Source organism: Brachionichthys hirsutus, chromosome 10 (genome assembly GCF_040956055.1).
Source record: "Brachionichthys hirsutus isolate HB-005 chromosome 10, CSIRO-AGI_Bhir_v1, whole genome shotgun sequence".
NCBI lineage: Eukaryota > Metazoa > Chordata > Actinopteri > Lophiiformes > Brachionichthyidae > Brachionichthys > Brachionichthys hirsutus.
Genome location: NC_090906.1, coordinates 2,702,999 through 2,715,583, shown reverse-complemented (window position 1 = coordinate 2,715,583; position 12,585 = coordinate 2,702,999). Strand labels below are relative to the sequence as shown.

Here is a 12,585-nt window from a genome sequence, read left to right as displayed (position 1 = left end):
AGATTTAAGCCTTTTTTTCTTTTTAAATAAGCAACAAAAGTAAAATAATCTTATATAAAGAGATTTATATTTAACAATCATTTTTCTCTTTTTTTTATAATAGCAAAATAAATCTTTTGTTTGTTTGTGTGTAAAAATGTCTTTACTATCCCAGGTTTAAAGCCCTGGTTTTGGTTTGGGATTGCGAGATCATTGTCTGTCACCTTTCAAAGGAAGCATCTGGGGCGGTTTCAGAACCAGAGTCTCTTCTGTTGTATTAAGTGTCAGAGCCGATAGTCCAAAGTACCACATTTGCTTGTCCTGGTTTCTCTGATCCCTCCTCAGCTCACGGTGAATGTTCAGTCTTCAAACATTCCCCATGTCTTGAAGCCCACTGATCCAGGTGCATATATATACAGTATGTGTGTGTGTGTGTTTCAATGTGCGTGCATGAATTCCCACCCACACCTAAACGCTGAGTCTGGAGCCTTAATGGAAGACCAGATGAAACCTGACGAGGATAAAAAAGAATTCAGAAACGCAGCTGTGGAGCTCCAACATGGCCGCCAATGGACGTGTCACATAATTTGACAGCCCAAGAAGTGAGTCCTCTTCGCAGTGATGTCGCAGTGCCTTCAGTTGTCTGCTGCTGTCTTCACGTCTATTCGGGGCCGCACGTCCTGGTAGCCCAGGAGGCAGGGGTCGGTGGACAAGGCGTCGTGGGTAAAGACAGAGTCAGTGTCGGAGGAACAGGAGCTGGATGTGTCCTCGCATGACGGAGAATACTGCTCGAATGGCGTGGACAGGTCCAGGTACTGAGGGGAGGGAGGAAGCAGAGAAATGGAAGGCTCATTGGACAGAAATGTCTGTTAAAGCCGCAGTAAACAAGCTGCAAAGAACGGCTCTGGAAGGCTGTTTATTGGGCGTCCTTTCATGCTGCCCACAGAGGCAGGCCTGTAACCGCTGTGTTGAAGTCAGAGCCGACAACAACTCTGCCGTCGCCACTGACGACGTCGCGGCGCGTGCAGACGATGAGCAGGCATGTTACCCTGCCGGCGTGTGTTTGGGACCCACCTCGTCAGAGATGGACAGCAGCGCCCGGTCCAGCTCCTCCACCAGCCGCTTGAAGGTCGGTCGATGCGTGGGAACCGCGTGCCAGCATTCACGCATCATCATGTAGCTGCAAAGACAGACAACGGGCGCAGAAGTCACTTCCACGGTGCAGGCATTAAGCAGACATGCAGCGCTGTGGGCTCTGCATCTAAGACACGCTGGTTTGGGTTTGGAGAGAAGCATTTTGACTCTTGGGCAGACTTCTTGCTTACAGCTCGTGTGTGCAATTGGAGGGTTTGTCCATGCGATGGCCTTCCTTCAGAAGCTTGAAGAGCTCCTCAACAGGGATGCCAGGGTAGGGTGAGCCGCCCAGCGTGAAGATCTCCCACATCAGCACCCCAAACGACCACCTGAGCAGAGCCAGGAAGAAAGGGTCATGGCCCTGTGTGGTCTGGGGGGGGGGGTACAAATGTCTGCTATAAAATACAAGGAGCTCCTAGCGGGGGGGGGGGGTAGTTAATGAGAATAATTGCATTTGGTTTTAAAGATTGTGACAAAAGGAGACTGATCCAAATGTTCTGATGGCACCACGATATTTATGGGTCGGGGGTTGGACTTACACGTCACTCTGGTGTGTGTAGACTCTGTCGAACAGCGCCTCCGGTGCCATCCACTTCACTGGCAGCCGTCCCTGCAGAGCACACCAGAGCACCTTCATCAACCACAGCAGCAACCTCTTCATCGCAACATGTTTTTCTGTCTGTCCTGTCTCACTGTTCAAGTGGTTCTCTTCAAAATTCTAATTCTCTACGCTGATTTAATACTCCTTACAACCCCCCCTCATCTCCCCCTTGTCTCTAATTAAATCCCATTAAGCCCACTGCCCAGTCTCAGGGGATAACATCGGACATCTGCCTTGGAGGAGCAACCTTGGCTAGAGGAGGAGATTAAGATTGATGTGCAAAACGTCGCCTCCAACAGTGGAAAATACAGGCAGTAAATGCAGCCGTGCCGGACCAGACTTAGAAACTATCGGCCACCAAGTCCTTCACTGACACATTCAGGAAACAGGAAGTGGATCCTGAAGACACTACGCCGGAATCCGCCACTCACATTGGTGGTTTTCTTGTAGTAGTCGATCTGGTGCACTCCTCGAGCCAGGCCAAAGTCGGCAATCTTCATCACATTGTCCTCCGTCACCAGAACATTTCGAGCTGCCAAATCTCTGTGGATGCACTGCAGAAAGACGAGAGGAAGTCAAAGATGCAGAAGCCCGAAGCCGAAGGCCAGCTGCTGGGTAGGAGGGTTAACGGGGTCGGAGAAATAGAGCCTGGCTTGGAAAATGGGCTCCGAAGCTTTGTTTTGTGTTTTTAAATGACCTTCAGCAGAAGATTACAGTTACAATCCTGCCTGAGCACAACGTTTGAATTCACTTTACTATCAAAAGCGCTTTAGACTTTAGACTTTTGACACGTTAATGTTCAGAGCAATGTTGTAAAAACATGGAGTCAGTGCAGGCAGATATGAGTTGAACATGAAGCCAACACACAGGGCCTCCTTTTAGTGAACACAACAACATTAAAATATCTTTATATAGGAGCCCAAGGCTGGAGTAAAAAAAACAAGGAGAAAAAGAGAGGCCCTGTTTGCCCACTTTGAATGGATGTCATTAAGTTTATTTTGGTTTTCTTTCGAAATAGACGTGGGCTTTGTGGGAACGTGCAAAATGATCCAGACTCGGTTTGCGGGTCTCTCCTAATGGAGGGTTACTTTCTGCTTCTGCGTCCTTGCAGGGCCGAACAGCCAGAAACTTGATGCCTGCACCCATACCATAGTTCTGCTGACTGTTTGCTCACAGATTTTTGGCAGTACTAACAAAAAAATAAAGACAAAGCCCTGCAATGAAGGGATGAACAAATGGATGGAGAAGAGGATACAGAGCTGAAGCTGCAGCAGTCTGTTGCTTAGGAATGCCGTCTGGCAGGAGAAGGAGACATCATGATAAGAAGCATGCAGACAGTGCATGCTGGGTAAATGAGAGGAATAAAACAACAGAAAAGAGAAAAGGACAGACAAGCAAGATATGAAGAGTCATAAAGATAAAGAAAAAAGAGAGGAGGGGACGACAGGTGCTGCCAAACCTGTCTAGAGCAAACCAATCCATCAGACGGCCGAGTCCAAAAACACTAAATTACACAGAAGTCAGTCTTTCTTCTTCAGTCGGGCCCAAGACAAACTGATGTCTTTAACTACTGCATGTTTGTCAGATCAACTACACAACGTGGACGACTATCCCATTTACCGAAGCAGCATTCCATTCACCTCCACACATAAATTATCGCTCAAAAGAGTTGAATCATTTAGTAGTTCCATAAAGCCACCAGACAGCGGCTGCATTCCCTCAGATGCATCGACCCCAGGCTACATCCTGTCTTTACCCTCTTAGAGGCGAGGTACTCCATCCCTCTGGCAACCTGGTAGGCGCAGGACAGCAGGTCTTTGAAGGTGAGCTGCTCTTCAGGCACCTTGGTCATATCAAAGGTGTAGTCCATGCCTGGGGGCCGCCGGGCTCGCAGATACTCCCTCAGACTTCCTTTGGAGGCGTACTCCACCAGCACATACAGAGGGCCTGGGGGGGGGGGACAAACACAAAAAGATGAGGGACGGGATGCTTCTATTGCTGCTTTAGCCCAGAGGCTGGGGGGCCACCGTCGTTGACGCACCAACTAAATAGCAGGATTTTGTTGTGATTCCTGGAGGGGGGGCCGAGACAAAGGCTTTGTTTCCGCCACAAATAAGGTTGTGTGTGTCATGATTAGTGCTGACGAGGAAGAAGCTGCTGATAATCATTGCTCTAATCTCCCGATCAAGATCCCAGAGGACCATTAAATTGGTTTAACTGTCAGATGAACCTTCATTGGTCCAATCTACAGTTTAACTGTTGATTAAACCATTGGATAAACCACCAGTTTAACCACTGGACTCCCAGTGTGACCGCTAGTTCAACCATCGGTTCAGCAACTGGTTCAGGAGCTGACTTCCACGGTGCTGCAGAGACGCTCACCATCCTGTGTGCAGACCCCCAGCAGGTTGATGATGTTCTTGTGTTTGTCCATCACCTTCATCAGCTCCATCTCTGAAATGAGGTCAGCCAAATCTTTGTCTGTGGCGTCATCTGAGGAGGGAAAAAAAATAAATAGAGGAGATCTCGAAAAGCTGGTCGTCTCCTTGGGCAGCAGGTACGATTCACGCTGGCCTTTCTCTCCTACCTTTGAGCATCTTGACCGCCACCGTGCTGGCCTGATCCAGGCCGTCCTTGTTGATGCTGCAGGCCTCAGCTCTGACCACCTGGCCGAAGCAGCCTTCTCCAAGAGGCTTGCCCAGCGTTAAACTGGTGAGGCAAAGTGAAAGTAAGAATGTCCAAATGAAAACGCTTGCAAATCCATAATTCAGGGTTCTGGTTTCTTTAAACATGGGTTGTGTAAATTCCATGCCTGGCTCGTGGGTTAGTTTCTTTTTTAGGTTCCCACATGATCAGACCAGAGCAACGAAGTTTAATGAAGCCGCGTCATCAAAGCCAAAACTAAACTTAGCAAAGACAAATTATCTTCGTAAGAGTCTGACCATTATAGTGGCTGTTACAGAGGCTCCGAATAATCTCACCTTATCACTTTATTAATAACTACAGGTTTCCATTATCTCTTCCAATGTCTTAGAAGTGATTCTGACCGCTTACTTCTCTCGGGGGAATTCCCAGGCCGGATCATAGGGCAACTCAAACTCCATAACTCCGGCCAGCATAGGCGAGCAGCCGGACGACAGGCGCGCCACCCTCATCAGCGACGCGCTGGATTTCCCTGATGAGTTTGACTCCACTGAGTACTGCACGACAAGACACAAAACCAGCCGTGAGCCGCGCGTCAGTTCGGCTGCGCCAAAGTCCTCCTTCTTTTCCCAGATCTAAGGGGGAATTCTCCACGGCCCACCTTGTCCCAGGATTCATTAGGCGCTGGTACCGGTTACAGTTTCCCCCCCAAAAGAATCTCTCAGCAGCATAGTTAACATGAAGCATCTCAGTTTCTTACAATAACAAGTTGCACACACACACACACACACAGCAAAAATCCAATCATAATGTCTGGCTTCTGCAGCCAGGCCCTTCGCGACCACATGCCTGGAAATGTTCATATAAACACAACATGCCACACAAAGGTCCAACAACACCTGGGCGTCAGACCATAGACCACAGCCAAGATAAAAAAAAAAACCTCTCACTTAAGTTCCCATGACGCTTTGAGCTATATACCTGTCTGCGAAGAGGAAACTTAGAGAGCTTCTGGACGGGGAGGGCATCAAAGGGTTCCCTTCTCTGGTGGACTTGCATTCGGCACAACACCACGATGACAATGGCCATGATCAGAGCCAGGAAGCCACAGGCGTAGATGATGATGTCGGTGTACTTGGTCTCCATTGTGTCCAGAGCATCGGCTGCTTCCTCCTCTGCAGAAAGATGTGCAACATTGTTTTATTAACAAACATTTACCCCAAGGTTGAAAATCCAAACTAGCTTTCAATTATTTTCCAGACGCATGCATCACTCCCTGGATGAAGTTAAAGGACGATTGTTCTCGAGCATCTCTGGATTTGGTATTTAGTACGAAACCTATAACAACTCCCCCCCCCTCCTTGGTGTCAGATTTGAGTGATCACACAGCGGCTCATGGTATCAGACTGCACATGCGAGCAGCTCACACAGATTACCTGAGATGACGCTGAGCCAGGCAGACTGATGGGCAAATCCGATGGAGTTACCAGCCAGGCAGGTGTACTCCCCTGCATCCTCCCTGGTAACCTTGGACAGGTAGAGCACCTCCACCTCTGACATGTTCAGACTCCCAGTCTGCAAGGCAATGACAAAGTGACAAACAGTGTCATGAACTATCACACAACTTCTGCTCGAGATTTCTTTTTTTTTAAGGTTCCTGATTTTTTTTTTTTGGCCACTTTTCTTGTGAATAAATCGGTTTGTAGCTTCCAAACTCTTTTCCTGAGTCACCAACCTTGAGGATTTGAACATAAGGAGTCCCGTCAGAGCCGTAGCGGCTCCCGTTACGTTCTATGTGTTTGAGCCACTGAATGTGAGGCTGGGCGTCACTGTAGACTTTACAGTGGAACTGGACGTCACTGCCGACCACCGCCGTGGTGTTGGCCGGCAGGCCGGCTTGCAGGATGGGCCTGTGAGGGGACCGCTCTGCATCGGGAAGAAAATGGGAAGAGAAATGAGAACAGTGGGAAGATCCCAGCTGCGGAAGCAGACGTCTAAAAAATGGTCAGAGACAGTTCCATTAACATGGCTCTTTGTCGGCTGGACGCCGGACTCCCTCTGATCTGTGGTTACTCGCGTCCTCGTTAGCCCCCCCACCCCCCACCCCCCCCTCCCCCCCAAGCTGATTGGACAGAAACTGACCCTGTGGTAAATGCAGCGCGAACAAATGAACAAACAAACCGCAGCATTCTGTCACAGGTCAGGTAGAAAACTGAGCCTGACTGTCCACATCCCGTCACAAAACACACACACACGCACTCTAAAGCGCTGAAGACCATCTGCGTCTTACCCAGGACATCGAGGACGTAGCTGTGGGTGATGGAGCCATATTTGTTCTCCACCATACAAGTGTAGTTCCCCCTGTCTGAAGGCACGACGCTCTCCATCACCAGGCTCCAGTGCTGGTGTCTCAGCTGCATCAAAGCCAGTTATCATCAGTCACATCAAGACAGGAAGAAACACGGGCAAGCCTCTGTGAACTCTGACCCCGTCACCCGGCCCTCCTCACCTTTATGCCCCCAATGCGATGCTCTCCCCGAAATTCGCGTCCATTTTTGAGCCAGCGGATGCTCGGCATGGGGCTGCCCATGGCTGGGCAGCGGAACTTCACCGTGTTTCCAGCCGGAACAGCATACAGCTTCTTCTCCATACGCTGGGGGTGAGTCCAGTAGGGACCTGCGTGGATGGTCGTTGAGCCGTTAGCGAGACCAAGGTCCCCCCCCCCCCCCCAAGGATGACAGCTGCCGAGCCAACAGGATGTAACTGACCTCTGGAGAGGTAAAGTTGGTCGTTCTCAATCTCCGTTGACGAGTCCTCCAAGTCGTTATCCTCATCATCATCTTCATCATCGTCCCCTGAGCCCAGCGAGTCTGTAAAAATGGCAAATGAAATCCATATGAAGAACGAAGAAATGCAGGAAATGTTTACCTTCTAAAATGGGAAAACCTGTGAATTGTTGCCTATTAGCATCTAAACCTCTGGGATCTGACGTCTGCCAATGTGACCGCTGCCTCTTAGCCAAGCTCAGGATGCGTTAGGGCTCAGGATGGTCGTCTAGTGACTGTCACCTCATCGGCGCTGTCTATTTATTTAATGCTGCGTACAAACACTTGAGGCTTGACCTCAGGGCCCAGAGGGTTCAAATTGTTGGGTATTAACTTTCTCTTATCCATGAATCCAAAGAACCAACTTTCAAGTCTGCGAACCAGAGATGCTTTTGTCTTTTTCTGTGAAGTGGTTATCTTGATACCGGCCTCTATTTAGCAGCAATTCTAGCATAAGATTTACGGTGAAACGGCGTTGTTGTCCTTGCCTGCCACGGTGATGATGAAGTTCCTCACAGGCTCTTTGTTTCCACGGAGACCACAAGTGTAAAGACCTGAATCCTCGTACGTCACGTCCGTGATCTCCACGGTGACGCCGCGGATCTGGATGCGGGGCGTGGCCAAAACACGACTTCCGTCCTTGTACCAGCTCACTGCCATCCCGGGACGGGAGCTCGGGTCGCAGCGCAGCTTCAGGGTGTTTCCTGGTTCTATCAGAAGATGCTCCGTGGCGTCTTCGCTGACTTCCTCCGGAACGTCTGCTCCAACAACACGTACAGCGTTAGCACGTTGACATGCATGCTAAATGTTTTTGGGTTTGTTGTCTCGTCTTGTTCATCTCCCATTTGCATTTTACGGTTTTCTTCCTTGTCTTTATTTTCTGTGCATTTTGTTTGACCAGTTCATTTCTTTATCTCCCTTCCAAGCCAAAAGGCATCCCCTGACCTACGACCTTAGGTCCTTCAAGCTTATTGTCTCCTCGCACCCCACAGACACACAAATGAGGTTGCCATGGAGACCAGGAGGCCCAAATCGACCCGGTCCTTCTCCACACACTGCCCTCCCTCTCTTTCTTGTGCGCTCCACAAAAAGGACTGAAGCGTTCTGTCTTCAGGGGCTTTAAGGATACCTTAAGTAAAAATGTCCACCACTACCACCATCATCATCATCATATTTCAAATTTGTACCTGTGGGGATTTCACCAGCAGCAGAGTTCACAGTTTGGGTGATGATGGTACCTGTGGAAGAAAAGAAACACACTCATCTTATAAAACAGTCGACGCTAAACTAACGCTGATGGAAGCTCTCTTCCCTGATTAGCCCCAAGTGTCTCACCAGGCAGAACCTCCAGCCAGGCCGACTGCATGGCCTGCACCGCCTGCCCCGAGTGGGTGTTCTCGGCCAAGCAGATGTACTCTCCTGCGTCCTCCAGACTGATGTTGGACAGATGCAGAGTATTGATCTTGGACCCTTTGCTCTGCAGGACCTGCATGGAGAAGCAGAGTCTACTGAGGACTGAATGGAAACACAAACGGTCGAGAGTTGTGTCGGCTGTTTGTCGTCGTCGTGTTCCCACCGTCAGAGCCCGGAGGCGAGGCGGGTCTTCCAGGCTCCGCCCTTTCACAGTCTCCATCTTCAGCCACTGCACCTTGGTGGACGCCGGCCAGTGGACTTTACACAGCAGCTTTACCTGACTCCCCACCGCCACGGTGGTGTTTTCTGGGTAACCTGGGAGCATCAGAGGCCTGGATACCCGAAGGCCTGCAGAAGTAGCACATTGCTCATCTTGTTAGATACTGTGGCCTTTCATGAATGGTGGTGTGATGAGCCATCTCTAAATCAGAACCCGTCTTTAGACGCTTATCATTAATACTAAGCTGACAATCGTTGCATGACGGTCACTTTCTAGAATAAAGTCCAGAGACTAAATGAAGTGCAGAATGTGACCTGCGGCCGTCGACACCTGTCCCAGTGCAGAGTTTCCCTCTGCAGTAGAAGTACATCCTGTTCCTGGCGATAGAGTTCCCTGATCACCGAGCATCTGTCACATCACCAGCAGCCACAGTGCCACCCACTCAATGGTCCACTTGGCCCTTCATGGTCCACTCATAGGGAGCTTTCACGCACCCTGAGCGCTCAGCCTCTTACAGCGGATCATTTCCCGGGGCAATTTTCTGTGTGATTGCTTCCTAGGAGCGCTAACTGCAGCAATCTGCTCCTGCTGAGGAGAAAAGCTGGCTCCCTTCCTCCTAATGACCCCGGCAGACAAGGAGCGAGCGCACCTTAAAGGAGCCAGCGAGCGGTCAAAGCTTCCACAGGAAAAACGCAAAAGGGAAGAAGCATGAGAAGCTAGATTCCTATTTAATGGGGCTCACAGTGAACCAGTCCACGCCGGTGATGGTCACACTGGGAGCCATGCTAATGAACTTGCAGCTCCAGGACGGTGCCCTGGAGCTGAACTCACACCAGAGTGTGAATTGTCACCCAGAGGCGAGGGGGCAGACAAATCACAACACAACACAAACATACCGCCGGCTGGTAAGAGCCGGTTAGGCAGCCTGCCGGCCGGGCCGGCCGGGACAATGAGGACGTTCATACCCCAGACAGGGAGCGCAGCAGCAGAGACCCCCCCCCCAGGACGGTGACTATTAGCACAGCCCTGGAAAACCATTCAGACTATGGCCGAGAGGCGGTGTACACCCTGGATGCGTCGCCAGCTCATCACAGGGCCACATAGAGACCAACAAACATCCACGCTTACGGACATTTTCAAATTGTCCGTTAGAAAGATAACTCAAAAAGTTCCAGACGGATCTTGATGAAATGTTCAGAGAATGTTGGGAACGTTTGCAGGAACAGATTATTATTATTATTCTGCGATCTTGCTGTAGACAGATACAACGAGCATCGCTGTCTCTCCCCAACACAACACTGATGCATGAGCAGATACTTCACGATCAATAGCACAACGAGATAAAAGAATGTGCGTCTCTGCTGACGGAGGCGCCGCTATGCAACCGGCAGCTGTGGAAGGATAGAGGCGTGATGCTAAAAGATGTTATTGGTGAACAGCCAACGAAAGGCTTTACTTGTGGATTCTTCAAGAATGAATGTCTGCTGTCTGCTTAGCTGCTCGGTGGTCCAACAGGTGGCTCGGCCTGAATACGAACAGCACACCGAACCACCCATTGTGTGCACAGATAAAAAAGAAAAAAGAAGAAGCTGACATTGACCGGCACACGTTCCTCCCCTCGTTCTCTTTCATTTAAATCAAAAATGTGGTTTTCACCGAACCAAAGTCGAACGCAAAAGATTTCCATCAACTCCCATTGCCGACCTTGTTTTTTGAGCAGTTACTCTTTTGGGGATGAAAACTTTGGTAGTAGCTGGTCTGGATGATTCTGTTTATTCCTATTATCCCTTGTGATGTGGCAGAAAACGAAACTGGGAGAGAAAAAAAAATATTGGTTGCTTCTCGATGGTGGCATTTAGCAGCATGCGGCTAGCAGCGTTACATGTTTGCTTCTTTTAGGAGCCTGAATAAAAGCATCTGAGTCCATTAACGGAAGCAAAAGCTTTATCACTTTAAAAACTAAAACTGCCTCTTCAAATAATGCCCCCCCCCCCATATATATATACTGTATGTTTCATAATTGCAAGAAAAGTCAGATTCTTTCCTGATAATTGATTTTCTTATAAAATGTGCTCCACTGGGACTGGAGCTGTTTCTCTCATGGGGGGGGGCTCCCTTAGACTCTGGATAATAACTAGACCTGGATCGTGTTAATCTTGTAAAAGTGGGAAACATTCTTTACACTTCTCTGTGGGCAACTCTGCCTCAATCTTCTCCTTCATGCTGTGAATAAATCTTTGGCTTTATTTCTGAGACCCTTCCTGTAGCCACAAGCCCCGGCTGGCCCCCCTCCCGAGCCTTCAGAAGAGGGGGCCACAGACACAGGAAAGAGACAGATGTTCTGTGCTCGATGCCCCCCCGGGGGCAAAAAAAAAAAAAAATCCACTTTGTCTTTCATCAATCTACACATTCTTAGAAGGACTGAATCCTTCACTCTGGGAGCCGGCTGGCTCACAGGTGAGTCTACCTTTCAGACATTCGGGAACAAACGATTCTGCAGATTAGAGATTTATCTTCCAACACGCTTTACAGTTGACAACTGAGATAATGTTTTTGTTTTTTGTGGCATTGGCTTCTTGGCTTCTGTTTGTCATGCGTGATTGAAAAGCCCTGTCACCCCTTCCTCATCCTAATCCTCATCCTCTACAGCTGGCATGCAGCCAGGAAGATTTACACTTCCGAGCCTCGGGGGGGGGCCTTAAACACATCAGGCCAGGACGTTCACAAGAACACCAAGCGCTTTTCCACACTTCCTCATGCCATCCAGAGTTACATCCAGACTACACTAGTTTGCTTTACCTCCTCTGTCGCCGCATCAGCCCAGAACCCGCCCCTCCAACAGAACGTGGACTGATCCAAACATTGAGAGAATAACTCGGCGATGAATCATTTATGCACATCTACCTATTCGCCCATGAAGCAAATGCTCGGTCGAATAAAAAAAAAACTCCCAGCGAGAGAGGAGGAGCTCAGATGTGACCGTCCTCACATGCCTTTACCTCTGGTTCTTCCTTCATCGATGGTCTTGGCAGAGACCTCCTCCATCAAATACAGCAGAAGAACCAAGAACATGCAGAACCTTGCCATCTTCTCCATCACGTGTTGGTTGAGATTAGAAGTTCCCGTCGAAAGCCCGGGCTTGGCCTCAGAGCCCAGTCCCTGGCATCCGACTCTTCGAGACCCAGCGTCCTTAAACTTGGTCCCTGTAGGGGCAAACAAAGTACACAAGGGGGGGGGGGGGGGTTATCCGCAGCCACGAGAGACACAAGAACAACGAACGAAAACGGAGCAGGACTGTTGTCGCCTGTTGCTTGTCAATGGACGGCGCTCTCGCTAACTGGGATAATGGACCCTTGCTATAGGAAAACACTTGAAACTTGCCGGGAAGCTGCAGAATGTGGAGGAGCAGCAGCAGAAGAAAAAAAAAAAGGATGTCCATGCTGATGACGCTTCGGTTGCAAACGCTCAATGAAGCCAGACGCCAACGTGCAGTCAGAGCGCCATTCCTGCATGCTGCGTGTGATAACAACACAACTGACTGACTGTTTGACCGCCTGGTCTGCAACATCATCAGAAAATAAGACACACAAAAAAACAAACCATCAAATGCCACCAAAGAAGAAACACTTCTAGAGTCCCAGCCGGGCCCCGGGGTCTGATGGTCCCATCATCTGGACCCCTATAGGAAGGATCCAGATGAAGGACCTGCACAGGTGTGAGTTACGCTTCTGACTGACTCTGCCGAGGAAAGCTGCACAAACGTTTCTTTA

The 12,585-nt window shown here is 49.5% G+C and overlaps 1 protein-coding gene across 1 annotated transcript; it reads right to left on the bottom strand.

Moving 5' to 3' along the window:
- Positions 1-614: 614 nt before the first annotated feature.
- fgfr4 (fibroblast growth factor receptor 4) lies at positions 615-11,902 on the bottom strand. Its single transcript, XM_068744339.1, has 20 exons — positions 11,815-11,902; positions 8,759-8,943; positions 8,518-8,668; positions 8,370-8,420; positions 7,671-7,940; positions 7,126-7,227; positions 6,867-7,033; positions 6,648-6,771; positions 6,093-6,283; positions 5,794-5,932; positions 5,339-5,532; positions 4,769-4,914; positions 4,302-4,423; positions 4,097-4,207; positions 3,471-3,661; positions 2,146-2,268; positions 1,653-1,723; positions 1,305-1,442; positions 1,054-1,159; positions 615-794 (listed from the first exon to the last, which is right to left on the bottom strand). Exons 1-20 carry the CDS (start codon positions 11,900-11,902, stop codon positions 615-617), a joined length of 2,850 nt encoding a protein of 949 aa, XP_068600440.1.
- Positions 11,903-12,585: the final 683 nt, after the last annotated feature.